The sequence below is a fragment of the Xiphophorus hellerii genome, chromosome 4, assembly GCF_003331165.1.
Source record: "Xiphophorus hellerii strain 12219 chromosome 4, Xiphophorus_hellerii-4.1, whole genome shotgun sequence".
In the NCBI taxonomy this organism is placed as follows: domain Eukaryota; kingdom Metazoa; phylum Chordata; class Actinopteri; order Cyprinodontiformes; family Poeciliidae; genus Xiphophorus; species Xiphophorus hellerii.
Window position 1 is genome coordinate 29777595 of NC_045675.1, and position 14074 is coordinate 29791668.

Here is a 14074-nt window from a genome sequence, read left to right on the forward strand (position 1 = left end):
TTTAACACCTGGAATGAGGCGGAGGCAGAAAACGTGCCTCTTCCAAAGATGTGGCCAAACACAGCTTATGACTAGTGAAAATACGTCGCCGGTGCTCCTTAAGGAGAAGAAGCGAAGGTAAATAATGTGAAAATGTGAGGGTTTAGGAAAATAATCCATAAATTGATATCAGAAATGGAAGACTGGAAAGAAATCCATACGGATTGTTGCTGCGATTTAAACTGGGTCCAGCTGTTACACACACATACACACACACTTAGCGTTTAAAAGATGTGGGCATGGCACCTTTCTCACATTATCTAATGAGCTGCTCTCATTAGCAGACATCTTGTTTGAACACATTTCCTGACAGCTGATACAAGGCATCACATCTCTGCATAAACAGCTGCAAAAGAAAATGTGGACCAAGCTTTAAATGATGGCAGAAAATTCAGACTGTTCTGATAGATTCAGCTGTTTCTGCTCTGCGTAGCAAGTAAATAAACAGAAAGACGTTTTGATTGTTTTTATTATTTTATGAAAAAATCTAACATCCAGCTCCTTGACATAAAAAAGCTGAGTTCGGAAACAAAAACTTCTGCTCTCCGCCTGTGACTTTGAAATGCTAAATGTTTTCATGAATTATTCTATGAGCTGATATTTTCTTGGACAGCTTTTTGGCTCCGGTTATCGCCGCCCCGCGGCTGTTTCTCCCCCCTCACACAGAACTCAATGCAGAGACATAAAGTGGCAGAGACACGCATGGCACGCAGCGCTCAAAAGGGACACAGGCTCTTCAGAAATAACTCAATTTGGAGTTTTAACTTCAGCTTTCGTGTTACATTGAAACTTGCACCTAGGCGTTTAAATCTGATGTTTTTGGAGCTTTTTTGTTTTTTTTTATCTTTACGGGGTTTTTTTTCTGCTCAATCACAGACGATAATCTGTTCAACTACGCAGCCTGTATTTGTCTTCCCCCTCTCAGCTCCCCAGCCTCCATTGTGTCTTTAAACATCCTCACCGTTTCTCCAGGCTTCCTGGGAATGCCAACGAAGAGGTGGTCCAGAAAGTTGGCGCTGCGTCCGAGGCCCAGCACAGTGTAGGGCAGCTGCAGGGAGAAATGAGCCGACTGGCTCAGCTGACCAGCTGCAGGGAAACACAGAGAGAGAAGCAAGAGTTGTAGATTTTTATGCGGTTCCTTTTAGAAACCCGTGAAGCAGCGGCTGGGATGAATTCTCCTCACAGGTGCTGCAGGCGTCTATTGAAAGACGGTGAGTCATGCAGACTCTGCAATTGTCTGATTTTAACCTACTGGAACCACGGAGAAAAAAAAAACAACATTTTTTTCTCATTTAATGAAATAGCTGAGCGGCTTTTTAACAGATGGAATTTGTTATTTGTGTTTCCATGGCCACCATGAATTATTAACTTGCTCTGCTCTCCAGTCTGTTTCTGAATTGTTGGAAAATAAACTAAAGTTAAATAGCAACATTCCAGCACACACACACACACACCCCAACACGCCCACCCCCGCCCACGCACGCACTGTTTTTAAATGAGTATTGTAATGAGTATTATATTGTATGTTCATGCATAGTTAAGTTAACTGCCATGTTTCTGCTTCAATAATCCTCTGAACTGCATCTGGCTTTACAGTGCTTAAAGCCTGTACAGTATAAATGCATGTAAGAGTGAGTTAATGAGAGTGGAGTGTTTCTTTTGTGTCTGATTTGACAGCAAAATGTTTTATTAGCTGCGGTGACCGAATGGAAGAGCTAAATCACACACTAGTAATGCTAGAAATCTAATGCTTGACTCTTGTGGGGACAAAGCCTATAAAGACCCTGTTTTTGGAAAGATACTTTTTAGGTTAAATAAATTTGCTTTAAAGATAAAAATGTGCACACGCATTAAGTCTGAAGTGAACATTAAATTATTAATTTTCTCTTCAATGAGGCCTGAAAAGGTATACCCAAATTAAACCAGCTGCTGTTCTTGAACAATTTGGAGAACATGCAAAAGTTCTGGTCTCTTTATGAAGATGACAAGCTAAATTTTCTATTTTTGCAGTCAAAAATACTTCAACTGTAAGTAGTTTGTAGCTATTACGTTTGTAACACAAAAAAATAAAAACTGAAAAATTTTGCTTCACCCAGATTTTTCATTTTTATTTCTTGAAAATGTACATTGAGTGTTGAATGTATGGATTGGGAAATACAATAAATCTGCAGAATAAAGTATTCTGCTAGTGGATTTCAAGATTGATCAAAATAGCACAAAAAAGAAATGTCATTTTGGACATGTTTATATTTGAGGAGGTACAGGGGTTGTCCAAGTGTGCCATTTGGAGCCTCCAAATGGCACACTTGGACAACATCACTGATAGTGGAAATTACTTATAATTACATAAATAAAATAGCATATCTAGGGGGACCAGGGGGGTTAGTGTACAGTCAGACCTCCTCCCCCTTCTTGCAATACTCTGTCTATCCGCCCCCCCTTCCAACACTCAACGGTACGCTAGCCGCCCCCGAATCACATTGACAATCTGTGTAAAGTATTGAAAAAGTCTGCTCACATATGCTCTCCATCCAATCAATTTTCATAGAACAAACAAACATGTTGGCTTCTAGATGTGGAAAGCTGGCAGGGAAATATCCAAAAATAGTAAAAGAAACGACCCCCGAAATAACTGGAAACGACGTCTCTCTTTCCTGCCACTTCCTGATGATGTGCTGCTCTGTGTTGGTCTGTCAAATCAAATCCCAAAAGAGGGAATAGCAGCTTGTAGCTACAATGTGAGAAAATGAGAAAAAGGTCAAGGGGTTTAAATACATCTACAAGGCAGTGTATCAATCAAACTGTTCCCCACGGAGCTGAGAGGAGCTGATCAATGTGGAAATGGATCTCATTCAACAGCAGTCATTCACTCTCTGTGCAACTTTCCTTTCTTGATGTTACGTTTTCCTTCCTTCAGATCAATTGTCATCCCAAACGCTCCGACCCAAGTCATACATTTTAAAAGACATTGTCCCTGGTGCTCAGCAAAACGCATGTATAACCTTTGAATTCGAGAAAAGCTGCAAAATAACTTCTAAAAAATAATGTTGGTAATTCTAACTAAGATAAAACAAAAAATGTTTGGTCTGATTTAACTTCCGACGTTGAGATAAAAAATGTGTTTGCATCTTTTTATTCTGTGTATGTAAATATCTGGTTTCAACAGGATCTCTCCCTTTCGTCTCCCTCGTGCTCCTAAAATGCTTTCAGCTACGAAACACGACGTTGTGCAACAAAGTGAGATATAAATACCTGGAAACAAAAAAGCTGAGATCCCGATCTGATGTTTCATAATCATGTTTTGATGTTAAGGGCGACTGTCTTACAGTGCAACAAACATCCAATCTAGCTGAACAATATGAAAAAAAAGAGAAAGTTTTGCTCTAAATAATCGTCCTCTATTTACGTCTTACATGATTTTACGTAATGAGACGGATGAGAACCAAACGAGAGACCCTGGATTCTGACGTAGAGACGCATCATGAAGGATACAAATCAGCAGGAGACACCTGAGGCTGGCACACCTCTTTCCATCCCGCCCCCACCTCCCGTTCTCTCTGTTCTCGCCAAGCCTTCTGCATTTAGTTCTCCTCTTTCAGCCTGTCCTTATCTCTCCATGTTACCCCTGCTACATCACTCCGATTTGGCCTTTTGCTTCTCCCTCTTTTCATCCCTCCTCGCCGTCTCCTCTCTCGCTCCACTTCAGCTGCTGTATCTCGCCCACGCCACCCAACTCTGCCAAGTGCAGCCGACATAAATCAACCTCTATGTGGTAAACAAAGAGAGGGAAGGAGAGAAGGAAGGGTGGAAGAGGAGAAAGCCTGGAGGCAGCCAGTGATCAGAACTAATGTGGATAGACTGCGTATTGCAGACCACGGGGGAGAACAACAGATAGGTTTCTAATCTATGCTTAGCCTCAGTTTAGATGAAGAAGAAAAAGAGAGGTTGCTTTCATTTTGGGTCAACTGAATTCGGACCATGCGAGTCCACCTCGGTCTTTGAAGGTCTTAGTTTTTGCCCCTGGTGTGTTACTTAAGTGGAGGCAAACCTAACCAGCGGAAAGTAGGCATACATTTGTAGTGCATCATTAACAAAACTATATACAAAAAAAATCAGCAACATCAAAAAATGTACTTATATGAGTAATTTAGCTCAAAAATGAAGTCCATGCCATATATTATAGATTTATCCAACAGTGTCCTCTTGGACTAACATTTTTCAGAGTGACAGTAAAGAGGCTACGCTTCACAGCTTATTACAACCCAAAATTTGGTTTCTCAGGACTTTAATTTAAAAGAACTGCATCTACTGAAACATCCATTTCCTGTAGAGTATCTGCACTCAGTACTTGGCCAAGTTTCCTTTTGCATGAATTATTGCATCAGTGAGGCATGGGATGGAGATCAGCCTTTGCTTCTGCTGAGACGTAATAGAAATTTTGATTTTTAACCACTTGTAGCCATTATTGAACAGCAAACAGACAGGAAAGGTGGTGGAGAGAGAGAAGGGGAAAACATGAAACCAAAACCGTGAACAACCACGTCGAGGACTACTTGCTCTGAACATGGTGTATGTTCTTTCCTGACTAAGTCACTCAGTGCCTCCCAACCCAGGTTGCTTTGGCAGTCGAGTGTCCTTGACTTAGTTGTTGGATCTGGTGTCTCATCTTCCCCTTGACAACAGCACATAAAGACTTTCTAAAATCAGCTCAGACCAGTTTACAGGCTAATCAACGACAGTCACACCATGGTCACTGAACCAGCTTTTGGTACCTTGGTCAAAGTGGACAGGTACCAAGCAGAGGAATAATGTCAGCATCTCTGTAAAGATCCTCAGCAGATGGAAGCATTAAGGACTTCCCAAGTAAACCGCTGTATTGACGACCAACACCAGCCAATGGCATGATTCCCAAGTCATCACTGACTCTGGACTTCAAGCAATTGGATTCTGCGCCTCTACAGCAGTGGTCTCAAACTTCAGTCCTCAAGGGCCAATGTCCTGAACCTCTTAGATGTCTCTCTGCATCAGCACAACGGGGTCCAATATCAGCTTGTTAGCAGAGCTCTGAAGAGTTTGACTGGATGATGGTGATGGTAGTTTGCCCTGCAATCGATGAGTTGCCAGTTCATTCCCCACTCCATTCATCTCTTTCGTTGCGTCATTGGGCAAGACACTTCACTCATCTTGCCTGCTTGTGGCGGTCAAAGGGTCAGGTGGCTCATGGCAGCCCCAGGAAGCTGTGGCTGCTATCCACTGTGAATGTGTGTGTGAAAGGGTGAATGTAGTGTGAAGGGCTTTGGAGTCCTCTTGATTTGATAAAGGCTTAATTCAAGTGTGTAGGACAAGGGACACATCTAAAAGTTAAAGGGACTCTGGCCCTCTTGGACTGCACTATGAAACCACTGGTCTACAGTCTTCTTTCACACTTTCTGGATGATTTGATTTCTGAATGAAATGAAAAATTTACTTTCATATGAGAAGAGGAGTTTGGACCACTTAGTCACAGTCTATTCCTTTCTCTCTTTTGACACGGTGAGATGTTTCTGACGCTGTCACTGATTTAGGAGCAGCTTAACACAACGACTGCAGCCCATGTCTTGGATAACACTGTGTGATTTCTCTTCAAGCTTTAGCCGCTTTCACAAAAACACTTCGAGGTGGGATTAAAGTGCCTTTTGCCTACTCCATTTTTTTGTTGTTGTGAAAAGACAGATGCAGCACAGGGGTAGAAGTCAACCTTTATCTGTTCCTTTCTTACTTGCCAAGCAAGGTAGTCAGAGCCAAACACTGGCAGCGCTGCAGAGTGCAGGGTTAGCTTTGTGGGTCGAGGGAGTGATGAAGTCTGTGTGATCACCTAACCACAGGATTTAAAATCCAAACCCCCAGAATAATTTCTGCCAAAAGTAGAAGATTTTGAGAAATATCATTTAAATCTGAAGCATTTGCTCGGCCAACAAGATTGCCACTTTGATTTTTATTTTCATTTTTAGTGTTTTGAAAAGAATGGTGTGGGGCAAAAGAGAGCCGTCCTGCACTGCTGGCTTGTTTTTTGATAAATGTAGCAGTGTGGGATATCAACAACTTCACTTGTGATTTATGAAGGACCAGAGACAGCGTAAAGGTGGCTTGTCTTGGTGGGCTTATGATGGAAATGTTTTGTGAAAATGGCTTCTGACTCCTGCTGAAGTCCACACATCGTAAAATCCCCCCGTACCTCTTGAAAGGATTTCACTCTATTTTATTTAAAAAGTGCTATTATTGATTTTGAATGTGCATCTTTTCCAACTGCACCTTTTACTATCACTCAACCAAGAAACCAAATTTTAGCTTTTCATTGGCTGGAACACATAAGCAGCCAATGAAACACAAATAACCAAATAAAATATCCATCTAATAAACAAGTTTACTTTTTGAATTGAATTACTGAAGTAAATGAACGTCCAGTGATGCCTTCAATTATTGAGATGGACTGGTTTGGTGTAAGAGCTTTATTTCTGTTTGGCTAGAGGCAGCATGACAGCTCAGTAGTAATCATTGACTTTTTGAACTTTCCCCCAAAAAGCTTTTCATTGGACGTTTCTTTTTATGGCTAAAAATTTCTGCTTGTTTGGACTGTGTCTGCCTTCGCAGCTTTTCAGTGCTTCGCTGTGTTGCAGCGGAAGGGTGGCATAATTGCCTGAATTGCATATCCCCATGACAGAAACAGGAAAGAGACAGAAATATTGGCCATTTCCACAGAGAACTAGGTACGGTTTCATAAACACTGACATGTTGAGGGCTGTACAAAGACCAGGCTTCCAACAAGCAATAAAGCTGAAACCCAGGGTGCCTGACATTTATCTGAGTGGGCAACAGAACAGAAACTGATTTTTACTTTTTATTAAATGGCATCGGGCAATTTCCTAATCCTTAAAGAGCATTGGGAGAATGCTTGATGAGCAACAAAAGAGAGATAAAATTTGGTTTCTTATCATCCTATTAAGTTCAGTAGTCATGATGACTAAAGAAATGAATTTATCCCCCCCAAAAAATCTGTTTAATTTCAGCACAGCATGAGATTTAAAGTTAACTGGAAGCACACAAAGTAAAGTTTGAAAATTGTAATGAGTAACATACTAATGATAAAATGTATCTAACACCAGCAGTCTGTCAGAGATGCATAAAGCATTTTAAACAGCTTCTTGATCATTTTAGGGAGGGCTGAAAAAGAGACAGTCTCTTTAAATTTGCATATTACCGCCTCTAACTCCTAAGTTTCACTCTCTCAGCTGTCGTCCTTCTGACACTTTTCATGAGTTTGATGCGTTTAGTTGGCTTAACTTTGTTTGGCCAATCCTCTACTCTATGATCCTTCAGCTGGTGTAGTTGATAAGTGTGTGATCCTCAGCCTTTCTGTAGCGAAGCAAAAAATCTGCTGAAATCAGTCTAAGCATGAACTCCAAACTTTTTCAACATCAGTGAAGATTGTGAAGTCTCAGGGTCAGCAGCTTTTCTCAATTCAAAGAGCCACTTTTACCACAACTACAACAAAGAAAAATGTGTCTAGAGCAACAAATGGCTTTGACAATTAAGGGAATTTAGCCAAATTTTATTTCTATTTTCAGATTTTAAAAACAAAAGTAAATTTTTATCTATTATATCAGAGCAGGCGTCCTTTCCAATAAATATGAAAATTGAAGAGTAGCTCATAACCCACGTAAAAACAAAATAGAGTAATAGTTAGTATCTGTATGCTGTTTGGCATCCCTCTATGGCTCCCTGGAAAATCATCAATCTTTATTTTCTTCTTATCACCTATGTGCTAAAAACAGTAAACATCTTATTCTCAATAACGTCATAAAAAAGTATTGTCCTAAGATGTTGCCAAAATTTCCTGATGAATAACTGTACCGAATTTGCCTTTTATATGTATTTCAAAATTTCAAATTTTATTTGTCTTCTACAAGCAATTTCTTTTCCCAGCTTATATTCGAATCTTTAATGTTTCATGCATTTATGACCTGTTTGCTTTTGTCATGTGAAGTACTATATAAATAAAGTTGAGTAGCATGTCATTGATTTAAACATGGATGTCTTTGGAACGTCAGAACGAGAATGTACCCCAATGTGCACTTGAGTCGGCCATGATACTTCATTAACCGAGGTCACCACAGTTTGGGAGTAAGATGTATGCAATTTGCGGTGAAGATGTCACTACATGCTACACACTGGACCTTTAAATTAACCCAGGAGAAAAGTTTAATCAAGTGTAAAACCACTGAGATCGGAGCTTTATCTGGAGTTCCATTCAGACCCTTCGAGCGAAACAAATTATCTGTCAGCACCAAAAGTCTGGCGAACGAATCCGACATGTAAATACTGCTGACAAAACCGTGAAAGTTCTGTATACGTCAAAGTGGAACACAGACAACCCAGCATTTATGGAGAAATCATCAAAAAAACGTTCCGAAACACTGAAATTAGACGGAAAAAGATGATTCAGAAAGATCCAATTAGACTCAAAAGTGCTGAAGAGGATTTGTGAGGGGGATTGGACCTTCAAGTAAAGCCTGGTTTGATGTTTTTGACAGACTGCTTACCCCGGTAAGGTGGCAAGAGGTGGATAGCTTGCAGCCGGCCACTCAGCAGGGTGGAGTGGATGAGTGTGTGTCTGTGTGTGCTTAGAGGCAGGATCAAGCAGGGTTACGTTGCAGGCAGGGAGCCTGGCTCAGCGTCTGCTTAGTGCCGAGCGAGTGTGTGTTTGAGTAGACTGGATAACAAACATAGCCGTGGTTGGAGGAAAGCCATTTCACAACATAGGGAGGCTGGCAGAGGGTATTATTCGGAGCGCAGAGTGTGACAGTGTCTGTGTTTTGTGTGTATTTGTTTGTCTGCCAGGAAGATTGGGGTTTGTGTGTCCTACATCGCTAAAGCAGAGCCAGCGGAGGCCTTGGCAGAGACTCCCACCGTGCACACATGATTGACAGCCTCCAGTTCATCTCTCTGAAGACAATGAGAAAACTCCAAATCTGCACCAGCAAGCTGCTTTTGTGGAAGAACTTCACACACACGCACAGGCCCACACACGCGCGCATGCACACACTTCTGTGGGCTGCATGATCTACTGTTGGATTGTAAAACCAAACAAGAAGAAGTTAAATACGGCTCCTCTCTTAGAAACCTGTTACCGAACGCAATCTGCCACTTACTAAGTTGTTGGATGGATGAAACGCACAGATTAGAAAAACATCTTTCGCTACACGACTATTAAAGCTTTAACATATAATTGACAAAAGCTAAAATGTAGCTAGGTGGACAGACATGTGATGCCGCAGTAAGTGATAACATCACTTCAAAATGTAATTAAATATTGATAACGCTTTATTTGGAGGGGTGTGAATGAGACTGACATGACACTGTCATAAATGTTTGACTGTTGTCAAAGTGTCATTCAGTAAATAATGACTTCTAATGCAAAGTTGTATTAAAAGTGCATTAAAAGCGTCAACTTTGCATTGAAAGCGTCGTTATATGCTGAGTGATGCTTCGTAACAACAGCTTAAACATTCATGAAAACTCCTTCATGTTCATAACTGGTGTTATTTCATGTTTATGACAATGTCATGTCAGTCTTATGCACACCCTTTCAAATAAAGTGTTGCCAAAACATCATTAAAAACGCATTAAACAAAAAATTGAATAAAAACCTTGAACACATTTTACAGTATTTTCTGCCACATATTTAATAAAGTGATTACATTTTGCGGCGATTATTCCAAAATTCAGAGGTTGTTCTTTTTTTTTTTTTTAGAAATGATTATGTGATAATATGATGCATTATGTGACAAACAATCACAGTCTAATCATTATATTTCTAATAACGATCATGTTGTAGCTCCTAATCACATTTAAATCAAAACGTTGCTGAGCTTCAGGTCATTTACCTTTTCAGACTCACAGGCAGATCCTCAGTATTAACCTACGTCATTCGAAACGATTCAAAATTCAAACATTTTATTACATTTTGTGTCGACTGTTACTTTATGTGCTTTGAGTGATGTTTTATTAGACCCTGATTTTATTATATTTTTACATACTGTGGCCATCCATCCATCCATTTTCTAACTCCCTTGTCCCTAGAGAGGTCGGGAGGTGCTGGTGTCTACCTCCAGCTAACGTTCTGGGCGAGAGGCGGGGTCACCCTGGACAGGTCGCCATTCTGTCGCAGGGCAACACAGAGACAGACAGGACACACAACCCTAGGGAGAATTTAGAGAGACCAATTAACCTGACAGTCATGTTTTTGGACTGTGGGAGGAAGCCGGAGTACCCGGAGAGAACCCACGCATGCACAGGGAGAACATGCAAACTCCATGCAGAAAGACCCCGGGCCGGGAATCGAACCCAGGACCTTCTTGCTGCAAGGCAACAGTGGTACCAACTGCGCCACTGTCCAGCCACATATTGTGGCATTAATGCAAATAAGAATTTGTTAACTCACTTGGTTAAATTAAAAAAAAAAATCAAACAACAATGTGGCGTAACAATATGTAGCTGAGAAAATGTCATCAGTTTTTTTTTTGATCAGTTACATTGCTCAGGATAAGTCAAATATTTTAATCATATCAACGTGCAGTGCTGACCTTCATACCCTATTATTATTTCAAACAGATTCAGCGTCCTCTGTTCCAAATGATGATCATTAATAACAAACAAAGAGCTTGCTACACCTGCAGCTTTGGCTCAGTGTTGTTAAAGGTCAGGCGAGTCGCAACAGATGGCAGCTGAGGTCCATGTTTATGAAACTCTTCCTACATTTACGAGTTCAAATTTTATCATGACACTTTTGCAGCTGTACTGCTAAAGTTCGCAATGAAAGATTTAATATTAGCAGTAAGTGGACAGATGATGCCCTCTTGTTCTAAATTACAGTTTGCATGCAGATAGTTTATCATCAGTTTTACATCGTGGCACAAATCTGTATCTTTATTAGTGAAACTTTGCCTGAGCTTTGCTATTACAAATGTTATTGGAAGTCCAAGTCAGGTCTCGGATGTTTAATAACTGAAGTAAATATGGTCTGCCTACGAAACTGTCATGTATCGTTTACTGTGAACACTGAACATTTAGCAAACGACATTTTTCAGAACGTTTCATCAACCGAATCATGTGCTTCAACATCCAAAAAAAAAAAAAATCTAATAAAGGTCGAGTAAATATGCTTTGCTGCCTAAGAAAGGATTATCTGTGATTCATTTACTTTCTGTTGATTTCAGTAAATATTTCTGTCAAAGGACCAGCAGCACTTTTGCACTTAAAAAACCCCCAAAAAACTTTTACTTGTTTTTAAATCAAAAACTGTGAGTGGCCCAGAATGCCTGGTTGACCCAATCTGTATTTAATTTAACTTGCAAAAATACTATAAATTATTTTGCCAATTAATAAAGCAAACATATCACCTACGTTGAGTGTGGTTCTATTTTTAATTTAAGGGGTTTTTTTCCTCTGAATGTCTCTATATCTAGGTTTCCTCTGGACTCGTTTATACATTTACTTATAGATCAGCATGTTTCCATGTGCAGGCTTATTATTTTATTGTATGGATCATTTTATATTTAGTCATATTTAAATTACTTACAATAGCACACTTAGATTTATACATATTTGAAAAAAAATTATACGGTTATATTTGTATTTATTACTATTTAACACATTGGATGGAGTAACTTGTCAACAAATAAACAATTTCCCCTTGGGGAGCATTAAGGTATATTCTATTCTATTCTATTTTGCAAAAATACAGTCAAGCTAATAGCTAAAGACTTGTTAACTGCTATGTGAAAAGTTTCCACTCCCACCAAACACAGCTCAGTTTGTGTTTTGGAGACGACTCTTCTTGTCGCTCTCAGTGAGAGGATTGCAAGAATATTAGAAAATTATACAAATCTGTATTCACAACTTCTGTTATCAAGTCTAAATGGTAAAAATGTTGCAATTTAACCACCAGAGGTAAATGGATTTTAGCTTGTTTTACCACCCCCTGAAGTTATAATAGAGTACATTTAGAGAGACATTTATGAAGTCAATCGACAGAAGATTCAGCTAACATGAACAGATTGTTATAAAACCATTGTTTGGGGGAATCATCCAGAAACCTCCATAGGTAAAAAAAAAACAACAACAAAAAACCCAAAAAACACAGCAAGAAGAACAACAACAAATGCAGCCTTTCACAGAAGATGACATCTGTCAGAGCTGCGGTTTGTGGCTTGTGAGACAAAGATTGTTTTATAGAACTTCAGTCAGGATGAAGTCTCCATTCAGTAGCGCACACATGGAAGAGAAGACTGAAAAGACTCCAGTTACCATCTTTATGTCAATACCAAAACCAATCCTGATAATGTTACTTCAGTGGCTCAGACTCTGCTAGTATTAGTGTTTTTTCAGCTACAGTCAATAAGCCTCTGATAACTTTAAGCTAAAATTCATTTAAAACATTGTTTGTTCATGAAATGATTTCATGTGTGCATGATCGAACTTTATTGATCTTGTTTTAGCCTCACAACTGAATACCGTATATGGAGTTCCTACATTATTTTCCTGTGAACATCACAGACTCGGTCAATTTCCCGCCTTTTCTTAAAACTGTTTGGCTGCAACATTTAGTCATTGGAATTCAAAACTGAAAGTATTTCACCAGGTTTCCTTCTTATTTACCCATAAAGAACAGAACAGAATAGCTAAATCAAGTAGTGGCAGGATGCAAACTGAATAATTAAACTAGCAAACTTTTATTCCTCGTAGGAACCAGACGACAAAACAGAAAAAAAAGAAGAGAAACTGAAAATCAAAACAGAGCGAGAAGACTGATGCCTCTGAGGAAGTCACAACATGTTAATGCGTGTGAAAGTGTGTGTCCATCTGCCGAGTTCTTCTGACGCATGTCTTCATATTCCGTCTAGAGGCTTTCCCACCTCTGGCTGGGAGGCAGCGAAACAATGTCACGCCTAGCAGTCTGAAGCTAAGCTATGTGTGTGGTCGTGTGAGACAATAGGAGATGTGAGAGACTGCAAATAAAAGGGAATTTATATATATATATACCTATTAGCATATATAGATATATATATATTAAAGGACAAAAAATATGTAATATAGGATAATAATAGAATAAAATCCCATCGTAATCCCCTAAATTGATCCATGATGACAGTGTAGTCATAAGCTTGGCTGACTTGTGGTGCAGAAACACTGACGAGCTTGCTTTCACTCCCAAGAGCTTCAAAACTACAAAAAAAAAAACCCCAGAAAAAACCCCCCAGAAATTCCTATTGCCTGTCGCTATAGAAACCATTTGCTCCCCTGATGGCGATAAAGGGAGCAAATTGCCGAGATATAGGGAGGAGCCGAGAGGGACAGAAGTGCATATGAACACACAGAGCGCCTCGCCAGAAGAGGCCCCTTCAGTGCCAGAGCAATGATGCCAAAATCTGAAAACTGACTGCGAGATAAAAATGTGTGCGTGCGGGCGGGGGTGCGTGTGTGATGTGATTCAGCTAAAGGACCCATTGGGCTTCATGGCTGCTCTGTCCCGCTTCGCACCGCCTCTTAAACACCACGGCAGTGAGGCATGTAAACACCTGCGACCGGAACGACACGCGGGAACAGCAGATCGCCGCCATCACACCAGATCGCTCTGTGTGAGAAAAGAAATCGTATAGGTCTGCAAGAACTGGAGTTGAATTTCTGTGTTCGCAGCATCTTTTTAATGCCACCAGATCTGCCAAAACGTCTTGTAATTCATTTTCTTCTAACTTACACCTTTGACTCCAACATCATCAAACATGCAGGCACTGATCACGTGATTCTTAGTTTTATTCTTTTTTAATGTATAGTTTGTATTTTGATGAACCTTTGTGATAAACGGCTTTTTATTCTTTTTAAACGTGTAACTTTAAGATAAAAAATGGTTTTTATTTATCAGTATTATCCTATTTATTGGAAGATGCTATTTAAGTTGCCTGTATTGCACTATTGTGTTTATATTGATTGTACCTAG

General features: G+C 39.9%; 1 protein-coding gene across 1 annotated transcript in view; it reads right to left on the minus strand.

The window, feature by feature from the left end:
• itfg1 (integrin alpha FG-GAP repeat containing 1) overlaps nucleotides 1-14074 on the minus strand; it is a 170352-nt gene that overhangs the window by 20667 nt on the left and 135611 nt on the right. The window contains exon 15 of the mRNA XM_032560744.1: nucleotides 1001-1125. Coding sequence (XP_032416635.1) covers nucleotides 1001-1125 — 125 coding nt within the window. The remainder of the gene's footprint in view (nucleotides 1-1000; nucleotides 1126-14074) is intronic.